Source organism: Manis javanica, chromosome 1 (assembly GCF_040802235.1).
Source record: "Manis javanica isolate MJ-LG chromosome 1, MJ_LKY, whole genome shotgun sequence".
NCBI classification, from domain to species: Eukaryota; Metazoa; Chordata; class Mammalia; order Pholidota; family Manidae; genus Manis; species Manis javanica.
Window position 1 is genome coordinate 35,664,998 of NC_133156.1, and position 20,102 is coordinate 35,685,099.

General features: G+C 36.9%; 1 protein-coding gene across 4 annotated transcripts in view; it reads right to left on the reverse strand.

Moving 5' to 3' along the window:
* Window positions 1-20,102, reverse strand: part of FAM114A2 (family with sequence similarity 114 member A2) — a 44,000-nt gene that overhangs the window by 16,622 nt on the left and 7,276 nt on the right. For all 4 annotated transcript variants that reach the window (XM_037025131.2, XM_037025130.2, XM_073231165.1 and 1 more), the window contains exons 5-9: window positions 18,076-18,167; window positions 16,804-16,938; window positions 16,171-16,329; window positions 15,433-15,556; window positions 6,564-6,643 (exon numbers count right to left, since the gene is read on the reverse strand). In XM_037025131.2, coding sequence (XP_036881026.2) covers window positions 6,564-6,643; window positions 15,433-15,556; window positions 16,171-16,329; window positions 16,804-16,938; window positions 18,076-18,167 — 590 coding nt within the window. The remainder of the gene's footprint in view (window positions 1-6,563; window positions 6,644-15,432; window positions 15,557-16,170; window positions 16,330-16,803; window positions 16,939-18,075; window positions 18,168-20,102) is intronic.

Below are 20,102 nucleotides of genomic sequence, written 5' to 3' on the forward strand. Positions count from 1 at the left end.
CCCTTCTCCTGCCCAAAAGTAACCACTCTTCTGTCTCACTAAAAATTAATTTTACCTGCTCTTAAAATTCAAGTAAATGGAATCCTAAGTAAATTCTAACTTGTGTCTGGCTTCTTATGCACAACATATTGTCTGCCAGATTTATCCATGTTTTGCAAGTATCAGTAGTTCATTCTTATTTCTTGCTGTATATTACTTCACTTTATACGTATACCATAATTTATCCATTCTCCTGATAATGGACCTTTGGAGTGTCTCTAGTTTTGACTTTCCTACCACCACTATCTTCTGGTTCTCCCCCAACCCTTGAAAGCATCCCTCCTCAGGCTCTTATGTGTCATGATCCTCCTTTCACAGTCCCTTAAACACCAGTATTACCTGGAATTTTAGTGTTGGCTCTCTACTTGTCTCACCCTACTCCCTCTCCTCTCAACCCAGCCTATTTCAGTGATTTTTAAATATTCCCTACCTGCTGGTGACTCCTGAATCCTTATTTCCAGCACTGACATCTCCTGAAGACAACATATTCCAACAGCCTGCTGGATGTATGCATCAAGATATTCTATAGGCATCTCACAAACAACATGTAAAAAATTGGAATTCATCATTCTTCTCTCCCTACCTCCAAGTATTTCACCCTATTTTATTCCCTAAAGCTTAGAGAAGCTATTGTATATCATTCGCCTAAGCCAAATATGAGAGCCATCCTAGATTCTTCCCTTTCCAATTAATCACCAACATGATCTGAGTTAACCCAACGTATTTCCCCAGTCTACCGTTCCTCTTCCTATTACTACCACTTGAGTTTAGATCCCCTTTATGGCAATAGCACTCTGTTTTCCCTGTTTCTGATCTGGCTCATCTTAAACCCATCTTCCATAATGCCACCAGTCGTCTATCTAAGCCCAGAGCTGATCATCCCTCTTTCCTTCAATGCACCCCATCAACTAGATCATGCTCTTTCACATGATCTAAGAAGTCCCCATGACCTAGACCTTACCTACTTCTCCAGCCTCATCTCTCACCACTTTCCACCTATGATCTGATAATAATGACCTACAATGTGCCCATTCTTTGTTCACACTATTTTCGTAGGATAAAATGCCCTTTCCATTTTTTTTTTTCCTTCTAAATCAGGGCAGCTCTTAACTTTCTTTCAATCCTCCACCAAGATGTTCTCTCTTTTAGGCAATTTTCCAAGGCCTCTGAGAAGACTGCGCACCTAAACAACCCTTCTATGAATGTCCCCATCTCCTGAACACCCCTTCAAACTCAGTACTTACTAAAATACACTGAAATTAACTGTGTCTACCTCCTAAATAAATTACATTATTACTGGATAGCTGTATAGTATCTTGTTTGAACTTGCATACCATGCTTAGCACACTGTTCTACCTGGCCAGCATCCATATCTCCTTTCTTTTAAGTAGCCTCCAGATTTTTCTCAGTTTATATGGTTTGAGTGGGGTTGCTTCTATCCTCTAACTCTAAAGGTTGGCAAACAACTCAGGTTTACCTACTAGGAAAATTAATCCCCCTGTCTTTACAGTGATTGACTCATGGATGGAAAAGTGACCCAAGCCAGGTCAATGGGCATCAGCCTCAGGACATCTGGTAAAATTACTGAGAAAGGGAGGCTCCCTTCTGTTGGAGTTACTACTCAGCTGGAAAAAATCAGCCTGAGGTTACCAGTAGTCATCTTACCACCATGGGGGAAAGCTCTCCTAAGAATAAAGCCAAAACAGAAGAAAGCAGACTCATGAGATGGAAAGGGGGGAAATTCCTGAGTGGAAGCCCATGCCTAAAGCCAGTCTTGCTCCTTGATTTTCTAGTTTCTTGAGCTAATAAAGCCCCTTTTTCCTTAACCCAGTCTGACTTGAGTTTCTGTCATTTGCAACCAAAAGAGTCCTGGTTTCTAAGGAAAGGTTTGTTGTCATTAAATGAAGGCATCCACTTGAGTAACTTTATAGAGACAGAATGTGTTCAGAGCTGTAACTTGGCAATAGGAATTCAGAGATCTTGAGTCATTCCAACTGAGAACTGAGAGAATCAATTACAGATTAATTACAGACTAGCATTGGCATTGAACCTTTGAAAATCAACAGGTAGGGCTACACCCATAGCCTCAACATGAATGAACTAGAGCAGAACCTATATATTGAGACATTCACTTCAAGGTTCTTTTCCCTATACAGACTACCACAAAAACCCTCAGGAATAATCTGCTCTGATCTATAATCTACCTACCACTTAGGCACTAACCTCTCAAATTAAAAACAAAAAACAAAAATAATTAACTATATAAAGGATTAGAAACAAGAAAACAAAAGTGTGCTGTGTAAACTGTGATGTAATTAGTAAGACCAAAGCATACCGTGCAGATCTTTTTTAATTCATTTACTGCAAATATGTACTAAGCACTATCCTACATCCTAGGGATACAGTGGTATCTAGACTAAGGGATACAGTGGTATCTAGACTAAGACAAACTATGGCCCTGCTCTTCTTTAGTGTAGAAGACCATCAACAAGCAAACAAATGCGTGAAGAAAATGGAGTAATGGCAAGTGTGGACTGGGTGAGTGGAAAGCACAATGGGTTTGGGTGGTCAGGAAGGATCTCTGAGGAATGATATTTAAACTGAAATACAAAGTTTACAAAGAGTCAGCCATGCAAATAACTGGACAATGAGAGTTGTAAGTGGAGTGAAATCAGGTTGGTGTATTCAAGAAACAGAACGAAGGCCAATTTGGTAGATGTTAGAAGATGAGGTTGAAGTGTTGGGATTTTTACATAAGAGAATAAATAGTGAGAGATGAGACTGGAAAGAATCATGACAAGAGACTAAGAGTCCAAACAGTATATGTGATTCTCTGCAATTTCTTTGAAGAGATACAATGAGAGAAAAATCAGGGATTTATTTATCTGAGATTTTAAAAAAGAAAAAGAAAGGGGAAGAGATAAGGCCACATAAAAGGAAAAAACTGATACCATAAATATAATATACTTAGAAGAGGTATTTTAGTAGGCATAGTGTATACTCAAAAGACCCCTCTTGGAATAAATATGGTAAATGAAGTCATAAGGAACTGCTACACCAACTCAAGTAATTTAACATCCCTTTTGAAAATTATCAATGTTACCAACCATCCACACCCAGAATTTAGTCCAGTGGTTCCACTGGTAAGATCTGGAGACTTTGGAAGTAAAAGGCATTTTTGAGCTTACCTTCTCCAGCCACTTTTTTTTCCCAGCTGAAAAAAAGTGAGGCCTGGAGAAAGAATGGAATTTTCCTTTACCACACAGAAGGGTCAGAATAACAATCAGAATTATGCTCTCAGACTCCTGCTTTATTGCTTTTCTCCTGCATTGCACCACTTCTATAAGTTCTTGGGAACAATCAGGCCATTGTTCACCCATTCTACATCTTATGTCTCAACACCCAAAATGCAAACAATATGAAGACTGCTTTCAGAGAATGACAAGAACTACCAGGTGGATAAGAGGTTACTAGTCGCTTAAAAATTATTTATTTATTATTATGATCTCCTTGAGCACAGAAATGAGATCTTTTTCATTACTACTTCCCTAGCACCTAGCAAAATAAAGGCTTATTGAATATACATATATTTATAATATGCCAAAATGTAAAGTACATTAGGCTAGTTGCTATAGGACCATCAACTGAGAGCATTTACTATGAGCCACACACTTTGTTAGGGCTTTGTTTTTTCTATATTAACACACTCAATCCTCACAGAAGCCCTACATTATCCCTACAAAGAGATAATACAAAATAATACAATAATACAATACATTTAAAGAGATACAAATGTGTAAAGGGGAAAAGTAAGGAAGAACCCTGTAGAGATGGACTGAAAATTGAGTTATGTGTGAACTCATGATCTCTAACATATGTGTACCTGTACATGTGCACATATAGGTATATGTATTTCTACCTGAATACATCTCCCTAGTTCTGCAAACAGGGTCTAGAACAAAAAGACATCCCAGAAGCAAGGAACACAATGCCCAGATCTTGGCTGGTAATGCTGAAAAGGAATGATGGCTCCTTGAAGAAATGGCTGATTCCAGGGGTAGAGTATGGAGACTTACAAGATGAGTCTAGAATATCTTATTATGCCACAAAATAAGGAAATACTCAAAAAATGATGGGGGCATGTCACACAAGACTAAAGGCTTGTGTGACTAAAGGTCAGACTAAAGGCCAATTTGAATACCAAAATATTTAAAGACAGCAGTGAATTATAAACAGAAGGGGGGAAAAAATAGAAATCCATGATATCATGCTACTAAGAAGTAGATAAAAGAAATAGTAGAGGGGGAAGGGCTGTTAATTGTAGTAGGCCAAAAGTCAGCTGGTAAACATGGAACAAGTGCTGGAACTGAAACAAGTCATCACTTAGCAAATCTCATAGTAAAGATTGGTGCAGTTAATTAGTACCACAGGAAAAAAATCATATCTACACCATAAGAAATCAGACAACACATCACCAATAATGGGCAGATGGACATTGTGTGCCTCTAGATACAATACCCTGGGAAGGATGTATCACTTTTGAAGTCTCTCGCCTGGGGATGCGTAACCTAAGACTAATCATGAGAAAACATCAGACAAACCCCAAATGAGGAATACTCTGTTTTATAAAGGGCTTACCTCTTGATTTACGGAGATTAAAAAAAGAAAGAAAAATGGGGAGAGATAAAGCCACATAAAAGAAAAACTGATAACCATATATTTAATGTACTTGAAGGAGATAATAGATATGCCAATATCATAAAAGACAAAGGCTAAGGAACTATTCCAAATGAAATGATATTAAAAATACATGACAACTGGGGTGGGTGGTGAGGGGTATTGAAGGGGTAAGGGGCACAAGAATTCACAATCACAATATAAGTCGGTAATGGGGACAGCAGTACAACATGGAGAATACAGTCAATGATTCTGTAACATCGTTCTATGCTAATACATAGTAACCATACTAGAGGGGGTAAGGATTTAATAATATGGGTAACTGCTGAACCACCATGTTGTACATTTGAAACCAATATTAGATGGTACATCAATGATACTTCAATAAAAAAATAATCTAAACTAATAAAGACACAGCAGCTCCAGTAATAGACAATGTAATAGTACTTTTAAATAGTATATAATGAAAATAAAATCAAAATCATAAAAAGAAGAAGTACATGACAGCTAACAAAAATTCATAATCATGTACTGGCTCCAATATTAGGGAAAAAAATCTGATATGCAGGGCAATATTGGGGTCAATTGATAACACTGGAAAGGGGACAACAGATTAAATAAAAATGTGTCATCAATGTTAAATTTACTGCAGTTGATAACTGGTGTGATTATGTAAAGAATACCCATATCTTAGGAGATACATATTGAAATGTACAAAAGACTATGTTTACAATTTACTCTCAAAAATAATAACTATATGAGGGTGAGGGAAGGAAGGAGGTCGGGAAACACAGGGATATGAAGGGGGAAAGAGAGGACACATGCCCAAGCCAGCACAAAGTAAACAAATGTACTAAGATGTTAGCAATAGATGTATTTGCATAAAAGGTAATGAATGTTATCTGCACTATTTGTACAACTTTTCTCTAAGTTTGGTATTATTTCCAAAACAAAAAAAACACTATGACACAAGCTAGAAAGAGCTACAGTTACAGTTGAGATGAGGAACATGAGCTGCTGGGTGCGCAGTCTGCAAAGCTTCCTTGGAGATTGCAGCATTTTCACCAGGCACAGATGAGATAACAAATAAAGTATATTCCTTACCCTGGCATATGCAGAAGGTAACTATGGTGACTATACAATGGCTATCAACAATCCCTGGCTAGGAAGCAATGTGTGCCTGCTACTAACTGGTCCTGAGATGTTTCCTGAGACTGGGGGAGGAAGGTGAAGAGGCAGCAAGCAGCCCAAGACCCAGTGAGTAGAGCTGACACTGGCATCTATGACATGTGAGTACTGCTCTGGAAACAGGCCCTCCCTACTCACTTGGGCTTTCACTAAAGCCACTAGATTTCCACATTGTGAGACAGCTCAGGCATCACCACCAAAGAAAGGTCTAGGTCCATGGGACTTTCTCACTTTCACAAGCTAAAGGTCGCTGGGCTCTGAGAAAGAGTAACCTTCAGCCCTCTAAAAGCAATGGCCACATTCCATTGTCTCTGAATCACCGAGAGCCCTGAAAACAGTGAAACCTCAATAGAAGCCAGCCCATTGGTACCGTGAAGGCTGGTGAGCACTGCCAACCTAAGTGACCATACTGAGGCCTAATATAAGCTTTCAGAGAAGCAAAGCATTACAAATCAAAATACATGAGGATGGCAGATACATTCAGGGAACAGATGTGAGTTCAGCAGGCTCACCTGTAACAGCAGAAGGCAAGCAAAAGGGTGTAACTAAGAATATACCCTTGAATTTGATGACACCTTTGCCAAGAAGTTACAATCTTACATTATCCACTAAATCCATACAAGTAAAAAAATGAAAATTACCAAGAAGTAATAACTTACCTTGACAAGTTTTTCTGGTTTTGAGGAGACATGCAGCTGAGAAAATAGTTCTGTTATCTCTTTGGTAAAATCTTCATCTCCTAAAATAAACAGGTCCCATGTAAAACACTACAAAAAAACTGGTAAGGATTAAGGACCACAGTGTGTGCTGGGGGAAAACAAGGAGGAAAGGGAAAAGGGAAAGACATGGTAGTAGCAGCAGAAATGGTAGTAATAACAGCAGCAGCAGTTTACGTGAGCATGGTACATCAGTACTTACAGAATCCTTTTATGTATACTGTATCAGTGAATTTTTTCAATGGGTTTGTAAAGAGTGTCATTATCCCATTCTAGAGATGAAGAAACTAGGGCTTGAAATATATAACAAACCCACAGTCAACATCATATTTAATAGTGAGAAGCTGAAAGCTTTTCCTTTAAAATCAGAAACAAGACAAGGATGCCAACTCTCCCCACTTTTATTCAACATAGTTCTGGAGGTCCTAGCCACGGCAATCAGACAACACAAAGAAATAAAAGGCATCCAGATTAGTAAGGAAGAAGTTAAACTGTCCCTGTTTATGGATGACATGATACTGTACATAAAACACCCTAAAGAATCCAACCCAAAACTACTAGAATAACTGAATTCAACAAAGTTGCAGGATACAAAATCAATACACAGAAATCTGTTGCATTCCTATATAATAACAATGAACTAGCAGAAAGAGAAATCAGGAAAACAATTCCATTCACAATTGCATCAAAAATAAAATACCTAGGAATAAACCTAACTAAGGAGGTGAAAGACCTATACTCTGAAAACTACAAGACACTCATGAGAGAAATTAAAGCAGATACCAATAAATGGAACTACAACCCATGCTCATGGACAGAAGAATTAATATTGTCAAAATGGCCATCCTGCCTAAAGCAACCACAGATTCAATGCAATCCCTATCAAAATACCAAAAGCATTCCTCAACAAACTAGAGCATATAGTTCTAAAATTCATATGGAACCACAAAAGACCCCAAAAAATCAAAACAATCCTGAGAAGGAAAAATAAAGCTGGAGGGATTATGCTCCCTGACTTCAAGCTCTACTACAAAGCCACAGTAATCAAGACAATTTGGTATTGGCACAAGAACAGACCCATAGAGCAAAGGAACAGCATAGAGGGCCCAGATATAAATCCACACATATATGGTCAATTAATACACAATAAAACAGCCATGGAAATACAATGGGGAAATGACACCCTCTTCAACAACTGGTGTTGGCAAAACTGGACAGCTACATGTAAGAGAATGAAACTGGATTATTGTCTAACTCCATACACAAAACTCAACCTGAAATGGATCAAAGATCTGAATGGAAGTCATGAAATCATAAAACTCTTAGAAGAAAACATAGGCAAAAATCTCTTGAATATAAACATGAGCAACTTTTTCCTGAATGCATTTCCTCAGGCAAGGGAAACAAAAGCAATAATGAACAAATGGGACTACATCAAGCTAGAAAGCTTCTGTACAGCAAAGGACACCATCAGTAGAACAAAAAGGCACCCTACAGGATGGGAGAATATATTTGTAAATGACATATACGACAAGGGGTTAACATCCAAAATATATAAAGACCTCACACGCCTCAACACCCAAAAAGCAAATAACATTATTAAAAAATGGGCAGAGGATATGAACAGACTTTCTCCAAAGAAGAAATTCAGATGGCCAACAGGCACATGAAAAGATGCTCCACATCGCTAATTATCAGAGAAATGCAAACTAAAAACACAATGAGGTATTGCCTCACACCAGTTGGAATGGCCAACATAGAAAAGACTAGAAACAACAAATGCTAGCGAGGATACGGAGAAAGGGGAACCCTCCTATACTGCTGGTGGAAATGTAAACTAGTTCAGCCATTATGGAAATCAATATGGAGGTACCTCAAAAAACTCAAAATAGAAATACCATTTAACCCAGGAATTCCACTCCTAGGAATTTAGGCAAAGAAAACAAGATCTCAGATTCAAAAAGACATAGGCACCCCTATGTTTATTGCAGCACTATTTACAATAGTGAAGGTATGAAAGCAACCTAAGTGTCCATCTGTAGATGAATGGATAAAGAAGAGGTGGTACTACACACAATGGAATAGTATTCAACCATAAGAAGAAAACAAATGCTACCATTTGCAACAACATGGAGCTAGAGGGTTATTATGCTCAGTGAAGTAAGCCAGGCGGAGAAAGACAAGTACCAAACTATTTCCCTATTTTGTGGAGTATAACAACAAAGCAAAACTGAAGGAAAAAAACAGCAGCAGACTCAGAGTCAAGATGGGACTAGCAGTTACCAAAGGGGAGGGGTTGGGGAGGAAGGGAGAAGGGGATTGAGGGGTATTATGATTAGTACACATGGTGTGTGGTGGGTCATGGGGAAGACAGTGTAGCACAGAGAAGACAAGTAGTGACTCTATGACATCTTACTACACTGATGGACAGTGACTGCAATAGGGCATGGGGGGAGTTGATAATATGGGTGAATGTAGTAACTACAATGTTTTTCATGTAAAACCTTCATAAGTATGTATGTCAATGATACCTTAATAAAAAAATTTTTGAAAATTAAATTAAATTAAATAAAAAAATAGAAAGAAACTAGGGCTTGAAGAGGTTAAATTTCCCCAAAATCTTCCTAGCAAAGATCAGGGGTCAAACCTTTGCCTTCCCACGCCCAGTTCAAAGCTGGTGCTCTTTGTATTACATCCCAGAAGTATGAATGCAGAACTGGTGAAGGCAGAGCACTAATTATGTCATACACATATGCTACCAAGGAAGTGGAATTTTAAAGCAGGACATAAAGGACATAAAGTTTGCCAGGGGAAAGGGGAAGAGTTTCAGGCAAAGAAAGCAAGTACAAAGATCCAGAGATAGAAAAAAGCATGGCAAAAGGCTGAATATGTTGGGAGTAATTTAAGGGGAGGGTAACAGTGAAGCCAAAAAGGTAAGTAGGATCCAGGTAATAAATGGCCTTATAAATTAGGTGAGATAGTCCAACTTTTTAAAGCAGTGAGGATCCACTGAATGATTTTAAACAGAGACAGATATGTCCAATTCAAATTTTAGAAAGATCAATTCAGCTTCTGCATAGGGATTAATTCTGGGTGAGGCAATAATCCAGGATCCAGGTAAGAAATAACGGTGTTTAAGAAGAAAGGATAAGGAAAATGGATTCCAGAATGTTGGAAAGATGGTAAGGAAATTTAGTTAAACAAGCCTGTTAAGAGATAATGGGGAACACAGAACAGTTGTACTTGAAAAAGATACAAGTAAATAGAGGAGTCAAGATCAAAAAATAATCGACACAAACAAAAAAATGGCAGGAAATGTTCTCTTTTCCTTGACTCATATAAATGCCTTCCAATCTCCCTTTTGAAGCCCAGCCCATGGCTTCTCTGCAGCATAGAATGAAGAGAGAGAGCCTTTGTACACAGAAATCTTCTAACACTTAAAATCTACATGAGTACTTTTTTAGTCACCAGGTCATGGTTTACCAAGGCAAATTATTACTTTCTCTTCAAAACCCTCAGAAAAAAATTCTTAACATGATTCTGCTCTCTCCATCTGCTCTCCTTTTGTCCTTCTCTCTCAGTATTTAAGGCAGAGAATTAAAATGGTTTAGTGAATCCCAGGTATCATATGGTTTGGGAAAAGCTAATCTCATTAAATGATACAATTGTGACTTATACCTCATCTAAACAACTCCTAATCATATTCTACTGTTAAAAAAAAATCTAAAACCTGACTCTCAGGTAGGTATTTTGTTTTCCAGTTAAGCTCCAAATTATTTGGGTGCCAGGGATGAATGTGGATCCATATGGGGATATATTCACAAAACAATCCAATAGAGTGCAGAAGGAAACAAAACTTTTATTTACAGACACTGTCATATTCTTTTTTTTTTTAAGGTATCACTGATATACAATCTTACGCTCAGGTTTCACATGAGCAACATTGTGGTTACTACCTTCCCCCTATTATCAAGTCCCCACAACATACCCCATTACAGTCACTGTCCAGCAGCACAGTAAGACGCTATAGAGTCACTATTTGTCTTCTATACTTCCTTCCCCCCCCACCCCGTGCTCCCTGCTATATTATGCTAATCATAATGCCCCTTAATCCCCTTATCTCTACCTTCCCACCCACCCTTCCCAGTCCCCTTCCCTTTGGTAACTGTTAGTCCATTCTTGGGTTCTGTGAGTCTGCTGCTGTTTTGTTCCTTCAGCTTTTTCTTTGTTCTTATATTCCACAGATGACTGAAATCATTTGGTACTTGTCTTTCTCTGCCTGGCATATTTCACTGAGCATAATAACCTCTAGTTCCTTCAATGTTGTTGCAAATGGTAGGATTTGTTTTCTTCTTATGGCTGAATAATATTCCATTGTATATGTACCACATCTTCTTTATCTATTAATCTACTAATGGACACTTAGGTTGTTTCCATATCTTGGCTGTTATGAATAGTGCTGCGATAAACATAGGGATGCATATGTCTTTTTCAAACTGGGCTCCTGCATTTCTAGGGTAAATTCCTAGGAGTGGAATTCCTGGGTCAAATGGTGTTCCTATTTTTAGTTTTTTGAAGAAACTCCATACTGTTTTCCACAATGGTTGAACTAATGTACATTCCCACCAGCAGTGTAGGAGGGTTCCCCTTTCTCCATATTCTCGCCAACATTGGTTGTTGTTTTGTCTTTTGGATGTTGGCCATCCTAACTGGTGTGAGGTAATAGATATCTCATTGTGGTCTTAATTTGCATTTCTCTGATGATTAGTGATGTGGAGCATCTTTTCATGTGCCTGTTGGCCATCTAAATTTCTTCTTTGGAGAATTGTCTGTTCAGATCCTCTGCCCATTTTAAATCGGGTTCTTCGCTTTTTGGTTGTTGAGGTGCATGAGCTCTTTATATATTTTGGATGTCAACGCCTTATCAGATATGTTATTTAGGGATATATTCTCCCATACTGTAGGATGCCTTTTTGTTCTACTGATGGTGTCCTGTGCTGTACAGAAGCTTTTTGGTTTGATACAGTCCCACTTGTTCATTATTGCTTTTGTTTCTCTTGCCTGAGGAGATATGTTCATGAAAAAGTTGCTCCTGTTTATATTCAAGAGATTTTTGCCTATGTTTTCTTCTTAGAGTTGTATGGTTTCATGACTTACATTCAGTAGACATTTGTCTTATTCTTTAAAAATTTCTATTCTAGGGTATACTTTAGGGTGTAAATGATGTATTATTATAGTAGTGCATGTATATAATAAAAACATTGAAATATACATATATTAGGTCTAGGTACTCAAAACTTTCACTGCTAAATGTTGATCGAAAAAATGTTTGGAAATACCTGCCATGTACACCCCACAGACCTCAGTATAAACGTAATTGTTGCATTTGAGTAAAATTGTGTAAAGATGGAAAGGAGGCAGGGCTAGTGCTTTGGAGGGACTCAGGAGAGAGACTGGCATCTCCCTGAAGAGGAAGTCTTCTGAGGCAAAAGGATCAGGGATGTAAGTTACAAGGGCAAGGGCTAGGGACACTGATAGAAAATGAAGATGACTATCATCACCAGAACGAGATTCTAGTTTTTGCTCTCCCCTCTGCTACTACCACCATCTTTCAAGACAACTTCTTTAAGATATAATTAATTACCAAGGGTTGTGTTGCAACCTCATTCAAAATGAATGGGGAGGACTAGGACTACTGGGGAGGCGGGCGAGCAGCACTTCAGTGCAATCTTGTCAGAGTCCTGATCTCTGACAAGCAGATAGGGAAGAAAAATATCATAGACAAAAATCCACCTGTTTAGAAACCCCATTAGAGTCCTCTGAATGGTGTTTAAAGACCAGGATTTCTGGTTACTATACAGAGACAGATGTTGACTAAATGAACAAATACTGTTGATAGCACTATGTACAAATAAATTAAGTTTATAAGTAACTAGGGATTGTCATACTAGGCCTTGGTTAGGAACAATAGAGCAACTTAAGCAAATCAAAATTATTTTACGAATTTCCTAAGTAAGACTTTCAAAAACACAGATCTTTACCTATTTACCTATGCCATCCTAATAATGAAAATTATAATAGTCATCATTTGTTGAATGCTTACCATATGTCACAGATTAAATATGTCATTTAGTCCTTATAACAACCTGAGAGGAACTAGCATTCTATTCTTACAATTGAAACAAAAGCTCATTGTTATTTCCCAAGGTCACATAGCTTAGTAAAGGTATCTTGACTTTGAACCCAGATCTAACTCCAAAGCCCTCCTTTCATTCACCATCCTAAACAGCCTTCTCAACACCTCAGGTAAGCTTTAAAACTTACATTCAAGAACCAAACAATAGAGTATTTAGAAAGATGTTATATAACCAGCCAATTTTTCTTAAAACACAATACAGAACACAAATGGGAATAAAAAAGAAAAAGTTTATCCCCGTACAAAATCCATGCATTCAACTTTACATCTTTCTCTCACAAGGAAGACCATAACACTCACTCAGAGAGCTCTGCTTTTAATATACAACTTGAGTAAGACTAGTTACCTGGTTTTCTACCACAACATATTAGAAATAGAAAATAAGATTCAATGGATATGAAAAGAAAGCTCAATGACAGTGAAGAGAAAGATGCACAATTTTAAAAAGTAATTAAGAGATATTCCTAAAAGTATAGCAGTTTAGGGTAATTTAATCTAGCAGTTCTCAAACCTTTTCACCTCAGGACCCCCTTAAACTTAAGTGCTTTGAGAACTCCAGTCTTTTTTTAATAATTATATATCTATCAACATTTATCATATTAAAAATTAGAACTGAAATATTTGAAGTATTTAATTCATTGAAAATGATAATAAACCCATTACTTAACACAAATATCATGCTTTCTAAGAAAAATAACTACATTTTCCAAAAAAAGAAAAATTTTAGTGAGACGAGTATCATTGTTTTGTATCTGCAAATCTCTTTAATTTATAGCTTAAAGACACCTGGATTCTTTTAACTGTTTTTATATTCAATCTGTTTAAGTAGATGAAGAAAATTCAAGCTCACAAAGATATGCAGTTGGAAAGAGGGGGAATAGCCTTTTCAGACACTTGAGGATATTTATCATTACACCAAAATCAGCAAAGGTTTACTTGTTAAAGGTTAGCTGCAATGTGGAACCTGAAACCATTATCATGAAATTTTGAACTCAGTTACATTAAATCCATTAGTCTATCTTTTGTCCATGCATGAATATATAAGAACATATATTAGTCATTTGGGAAATACTGGTTCTCTGGCACATTTCATTATAAGATATTCCCAAAATATCAAATTTGTTACTATCACCACCAATTTCATCAGAAAAATCCATAAGCACTGGGAAACTATCAAACTTACCACAGTAGAAATATATTTTACAACTTACACTTTGAACTTTATTGCTCCCAAATCCTGTCAGTTGCTTTCCTGGAAGTAAAGGCTATTTCACTCATTTTTAGGCAAGTGTTTGCCAAATATCCTACTCTAAGGAGTCTATGTGACTGACTATAATCTTTTTAAATAAAAATAGCACTCCATGAAAAAAACAGGGAGTTCTACTTACAACTCAAATAATACAAGTGCTTTTTCTTGAGACAATTTCAGTATGCATCACACAGAATATGAAAAATAAGTGTACTCAAGGGTCAAGATTTAATAAAATTAGTAATTGTTACTGGTTCACCCGGACAAAGTTGAATGAAACTAGAACTTTTTTTTAATGTGAGAGCATGGCAAATATTATGAACACAAATATACATAAGGTTTAGTGCCATTGTCTTGATTTGTGCTAAGGCAACAGTAGTTTCTCCCATGAGTGCATTTTAACCATCACAGCAAATGTCAAAATAATAAAACAAAGAAAATAAAAGAAAAAAGAAAGAAGCAAGTAACATTTTGGTATTGTATGCAACGTTAACATCTTGATTCATGGACTCCCTGAAGAGGTCTCTCTGAAGAGAATTTGAAGACCATACTTTTTAAACCACTGATTTAATTTACAACATGAGTGACTGGCCCTACATGTCCTGATGGACCCTGAGGGAATTTTTCAATTCACTTTTAATGCTTATAACTTATTGCTTACTCGGGAAAAAAAAAGGCAAAAGTGCATCTTGCTAAAAAAACAAAAGGCCAGTTAGTGTATAAAATATATTAGAATAATCCCAGCTAAATTTTTAAAGTAGAACAACTCTTAAAGCTTAAGATTCAATTGCCTAGAAATTATGCTACCTCATGTCCTGATAAGTTAGCAAAAATGAGTAGGTACTAGGCTTTTATTTTCTGAAGGATGCAAATATTTTACTATGATTTTAAAAACTTTTAGAAACAAAAAAGACAAACCATCACCCACATTTTGGATAAGTGCTCCCCTCACACCTCAATTCAAGATGACAACAGAGGACAGAAGAATCAGGCATGAAAGGATTATCTAGGGACAGAAAAAGCTCATAGGATTGACCAGTCAAACTGAGGCAGGAATCAGACAAGGGCAGCTCTCTAACTGAAAAAGCAGGCAGAGATATGAGTTGCAAGATTAGACTTGGAGAAGCAGCCACAAAAAGTGTGGGGTAGGGAATGGAAGGGTAAGACATGCACATCGGTCAACTGCTTACATCTATGCCTAGTCTGGGGCAAGGCTCCAGAGAATTTTGCATGAAAATTCTCAATGAAAAAATTAAAATCAGGCTAGTGGGCTAGTGTAATTGGAGAAAATAGTTTATTTCAAGGGCAATACACTTCATATAAATACAGTACACCCTTTCCACTCAGATGCTGGATTTTCACATTACCTTTTATTTCTTCTTCCTCTTCCTCAAAGAACTCTTCCAGAGAAAATGCTTCTTTGAGTTGCTCCAATTCAAGCTTTAGATTCTCTAATTCTTCTCCACTTAGAGAATTAAGAATAGATTTCACCTGAATGGATATAAAATAATAATAAAAATTTGTGGAGTATGAAAGAAAAAAACATCTTCAAATGGAGAAAAGGCTATAGATCAAATTAAAATCAAAATTATGAACTCACCAGTCAACACAGCTAATTCCTTAAGAACCTTAACACAAGATGCTGGTCATTATAGAAAGGAAGGGAGAATTTGGACTTTCAAAAATATACAAGTCAGAAATGTCTGGAAATTATTAGTGCTTAACAGTAGTTTAGAAATTAGGCAGAAATGAAATAGTCTTCAATCTACTAAAAACTAATGGGTAACTGTACCCAAATTGGCAGTTTGAACCAAAGAAACTTAAAAAAAAAGGAAAAAGAAAAGACTAACATGAAGCAAAAAAACAGATGTGCTATTACAACCTCTTTGTTAATCTGTTCTTCTTTGTTTAAATTTCAAGATACAAGACTTGATTCATTCTACTTCTAGCAATTAGTTGCTTTTTTGTTTTGGTATGGTATTTTTACAAAGTCTCAAGCCTCCACCTGAAATACATTCCATCTTCCAACTTACAAAAAGAAAGGAAACTATGCAGTATTCCTTTGCTTGGACACTACTCCAGTTGAAATTTTTGGTTGGAATTACCTTTATTTCACTTTCTTGGGACAGCATCTCCAAAGCTTCTAGATGTGAAAGGCCTTGAAATTCATCAAAGAGTAGCCCATAATGAGTTTTCTTGTCTGTTTCCATGCTAATCTCACTGGAGGTCCATAGCTCTTCTTTCTCCTTTGCCTCTCGTAAAGCCTGAAAAAGAGATGGAGGCATTACACTGAAGCAAGTAATAAGAGCCCAAAGGTGAGTTTGGAGAGTTCTGGGAAGCAAAGCTGAGCTGGTAACAGTACAGACACCACCCTTCCTTCTTGCCATTGCAATTCAAATCCAACAGGCTGAGGAGCTGCAAGAAAAAAATGATCACACATACTTTGACACTAGGCAGGTAAATAACACCCAAGGAACCCAGCATTTCTCTGAAAGTGGTTTACACATTAATCTAATAAATGACTCTGAAAGGGCTTGACATCATATACTGCAGTGACATGAGACTCCTATGCAAATGAAAGAGGAGGAAAAAAGTGGGCATTCTGAGCACTAGAGCTCTCACTGCCAAAAAAATAATTGAAAATTCTTCAAAAGGAAAACCCAGCAAGGTCCCAAGTTGCCCCAGGCAAAACACAGATTAAAACAGAGACAGGAAATAAACAGGTAAAGACACAGTACCTGAGAGAGTGTAGAATTCCGATTCATCAAACCCTTGGTTCTTTTAAATCCAGGATCCCCTTCTGCTATTACATCCATTGTCTTTTTCCCAATGAATTCTAAGGCATCCAAGCCCCCACTGATAACACTCTTTCCCTAGGAAACATGTACAACCTCATTACAATAATATTGAAAAAAGACATGTGCATGTTTTGTCTGTATGAAGTAGTGGCTAACAATGCCAGGCACAAGCAAGAATGCTGAGCAACTGAAATAATCACATACTCTTTGTGGGAATGTAAACTAGTATAATCATTTTAGAAAACTGTCACTACCAACCACTGTTGAACATATTAATATCCTATGACGCAGCAACTCCACACGTTTGAGTGTGTAACTCAAGAAAAATGTGTACAAAGGTTCATCAAAAGACATACAAGAGTGCTCACAGCAGCACTATTTGTAAAAGCTAAAAACCAATTCTCAACAACTGTGGAATGAATAAATGTGACATAGTAGCACAATGGAATACAGCAAAGAAAATGGAATACACCACACAAATGACACCAAGGATAAAGCGTACAAATTTTATGTTGAATGAAAGAAGCTGATACAACAGAGTACATACTGTACGATTCATTTACATAAAGTTCAACAGCATCTGTAACAGCAGAAAGTCAGGACTGTGGTTATCTTCGTGGGCAAGAGGGGGAGGCACAGATGACTAAGAGTGAGCATAGGAGAGACACCAGATGCACCACCATGTTGTTTTTTAATCTGAATATTTACACTGTGAAAACTCAAACTGAGTACTTATGATTTCACTTTTCTGTATATATGTTATACTTGAAAAAAAGTTAAAATTAAAAAGTATTAGCCATCTATCCTCATGTAGAAAAGCTATTAAACTTCCTATATAATTCTTTCAAAAATGTTTCTAATCATCTATAGTTTTATAAGTATCTATCATGAATAGTATAATTTCCCCTTTACCTAAAAGATGCAATTATGAGAAACACATTTTTGTTAGGCAGAGAAGTTTTCTAGGGCCACCAAACTAAGACTTCCTAGTCCATAAAATACTACATACATTGCCCCCATTACTTTTCATCTCCTGTTCCCTCTTTTACTTCTTTTAAGTTTTCAAGTAGCTCTCATTCTACTTTGAAAGATCAAAGTGACTGACCTCAGAGATTTGAACTCCCATAAAGGTAATGAGTCCCCATGGCTTTTCAAGACAAAAACCCATTACAATCATAGAAGGGAGCAGGCCACCTAACACTTTTTACTCACTGTGCTCTGAACAGCAGTAGAGATGGTCGAGAATACACCAAATGGCCCAGTCATTGGAGAGGCATTTTCATTTTCTTTGGCCTTTGTCTCTCCTATAGGAGGGAAAGGATGTGTAAACATGAAGGGATGGTCCATAAGTAGTTTTGATTTATTAGCATCTACGTGAATTAAAAAAAATTAGACCCTGCTTCCCACACAGAAGGCCCTTTTTGTATTATTATTATTATTATTAAACTATTTGCCTATTTAAAAATGAAAGCTGATGGCTTTTTCTCATTTTCATTTCAAAAATAAAATCCAGTCTTTTGAACAAACTACTGATATACGTAACAACAGACTATATATTTGTCAAAACAAGTAAAACTGTATACCTAAAAAGAGTAAACGTAGTGTATATAAATTTATTACTCAAAAAAACTTACTTTTAAAAATCCAGCCTATTCTAAATTTTATCCTAGAAAAATATGCTTAATCATAGGAGTCAGACATGCATTACAAACATGGGTATATTTCACTAAAAAAAAATCTGTCCTATTTTATTTACTTTGAAATCTCTTATAGGAGATCAACAAAGAATTACTATTATAGGGAGGACTTCCACTTCCAGCTATGAGGGACTAACTGGTATTGGAACTGGCCTTCTACCACGGCATCTAGAAAACTACACAAAACATAAGAAAAAACTGCCTTCAGACATTGGACATAGACAGTATAGGACTACGGTCCAGGAGATAAGAGAAACAAATGACAAGAACCATATGACTGGCTTAGCTTTCCAGACCTCAGCACTGAGAGGGGAAAACTAAGCAGAGCATGGTAGTCTTGCTGAATGAATGGAAGAGACAAAGACTGGAGAACAGAAAGACTGAAGCACTTGGAATTTGTGAGTCAGAGAACTAGAGAAGAGGGGGCTATAGAGTAAAGAGTTCCAGAAATCTACACAGGAGTGCCCTTAAGTCTTCAGTTGGATAAATAAGGTGCTCATGCATTGGAAGACTCCACAATACTGAGCAAAGAACTACCATGGAGTCATAATCTAAACAATGTCCAAAGTTCATGCTAGGCTGAGAGACATTTAACTTTGACCAATCAAGTAGAGAGACCTAGGGTTAAACACTTAGTATTAGGTAGAGACCTTAGAAGGGTCAGAGGCCTTAGTAGTGGGGCTCAATTAGCACTTAAGAGTAAAGGCTACTCTAGATTCACTCTAAAGAAGCTTAAAAACAAGCCTTAAAATGATCAATCTAAGCTTTAAACAAAGGTAAGTCAAAAAAAAGTAGTATGATTACAGTTTCCTAAATGTATGTATTTATATACACACAAAAAAAATCTGCAGTGATAAATACCAAAATGTTATTTCTAGACAGAATCAGATTTTTTCACTTACTTATTTATAACTTTCTATTTTTTTATTAGTTTTCCTCTGATGAGCATTATCATTTTCAAAAATCAGGAAAAAATTTAGTTATTTTTGCTTTGAAAAACAAGTATGTCTATGACATGTAACCCACTTTTCAGGCTTATCTCTTCCTCCATCCCTATACAAACCCTGGGTTTTGGTCTTCCACAAACACCCCCATGTCTTTTCACTTTTTAAAATTCATGCTGCTTCCTTAACCTCAAAATCCCTACCACAGCTTCTCTGTCAACACTATAACCATTCTCAAAATCTAACTCAAATATCTTACTTCCTGAAAACATAAATTAATTGCTTGAAGATCCCACAGCCCTTTGTTGGAACCTCAACCACATTTGACTTCAGCCAACTTGTGCTCTGGTTAGTTCTTTCAGTGATGAGTTCATCCATTAAATCCAGAAGGGAGGTCAGGTTCTATGTCTAACTCATTTGCAAGTTCTTGCAACACCAAGCATTGGGCTTTGTTCATGACAGGCACTCTGCCTCCTCATTTTTCTTCATTTCATTTTACCATTAAGGTACAGATCTTGTTTGGTTTGCTCACTGATGCCTCCCCCAGCAGCACTTAAAATAGTGTCTGGCACTGAACAGGCACCTAGTAAATTTCTGT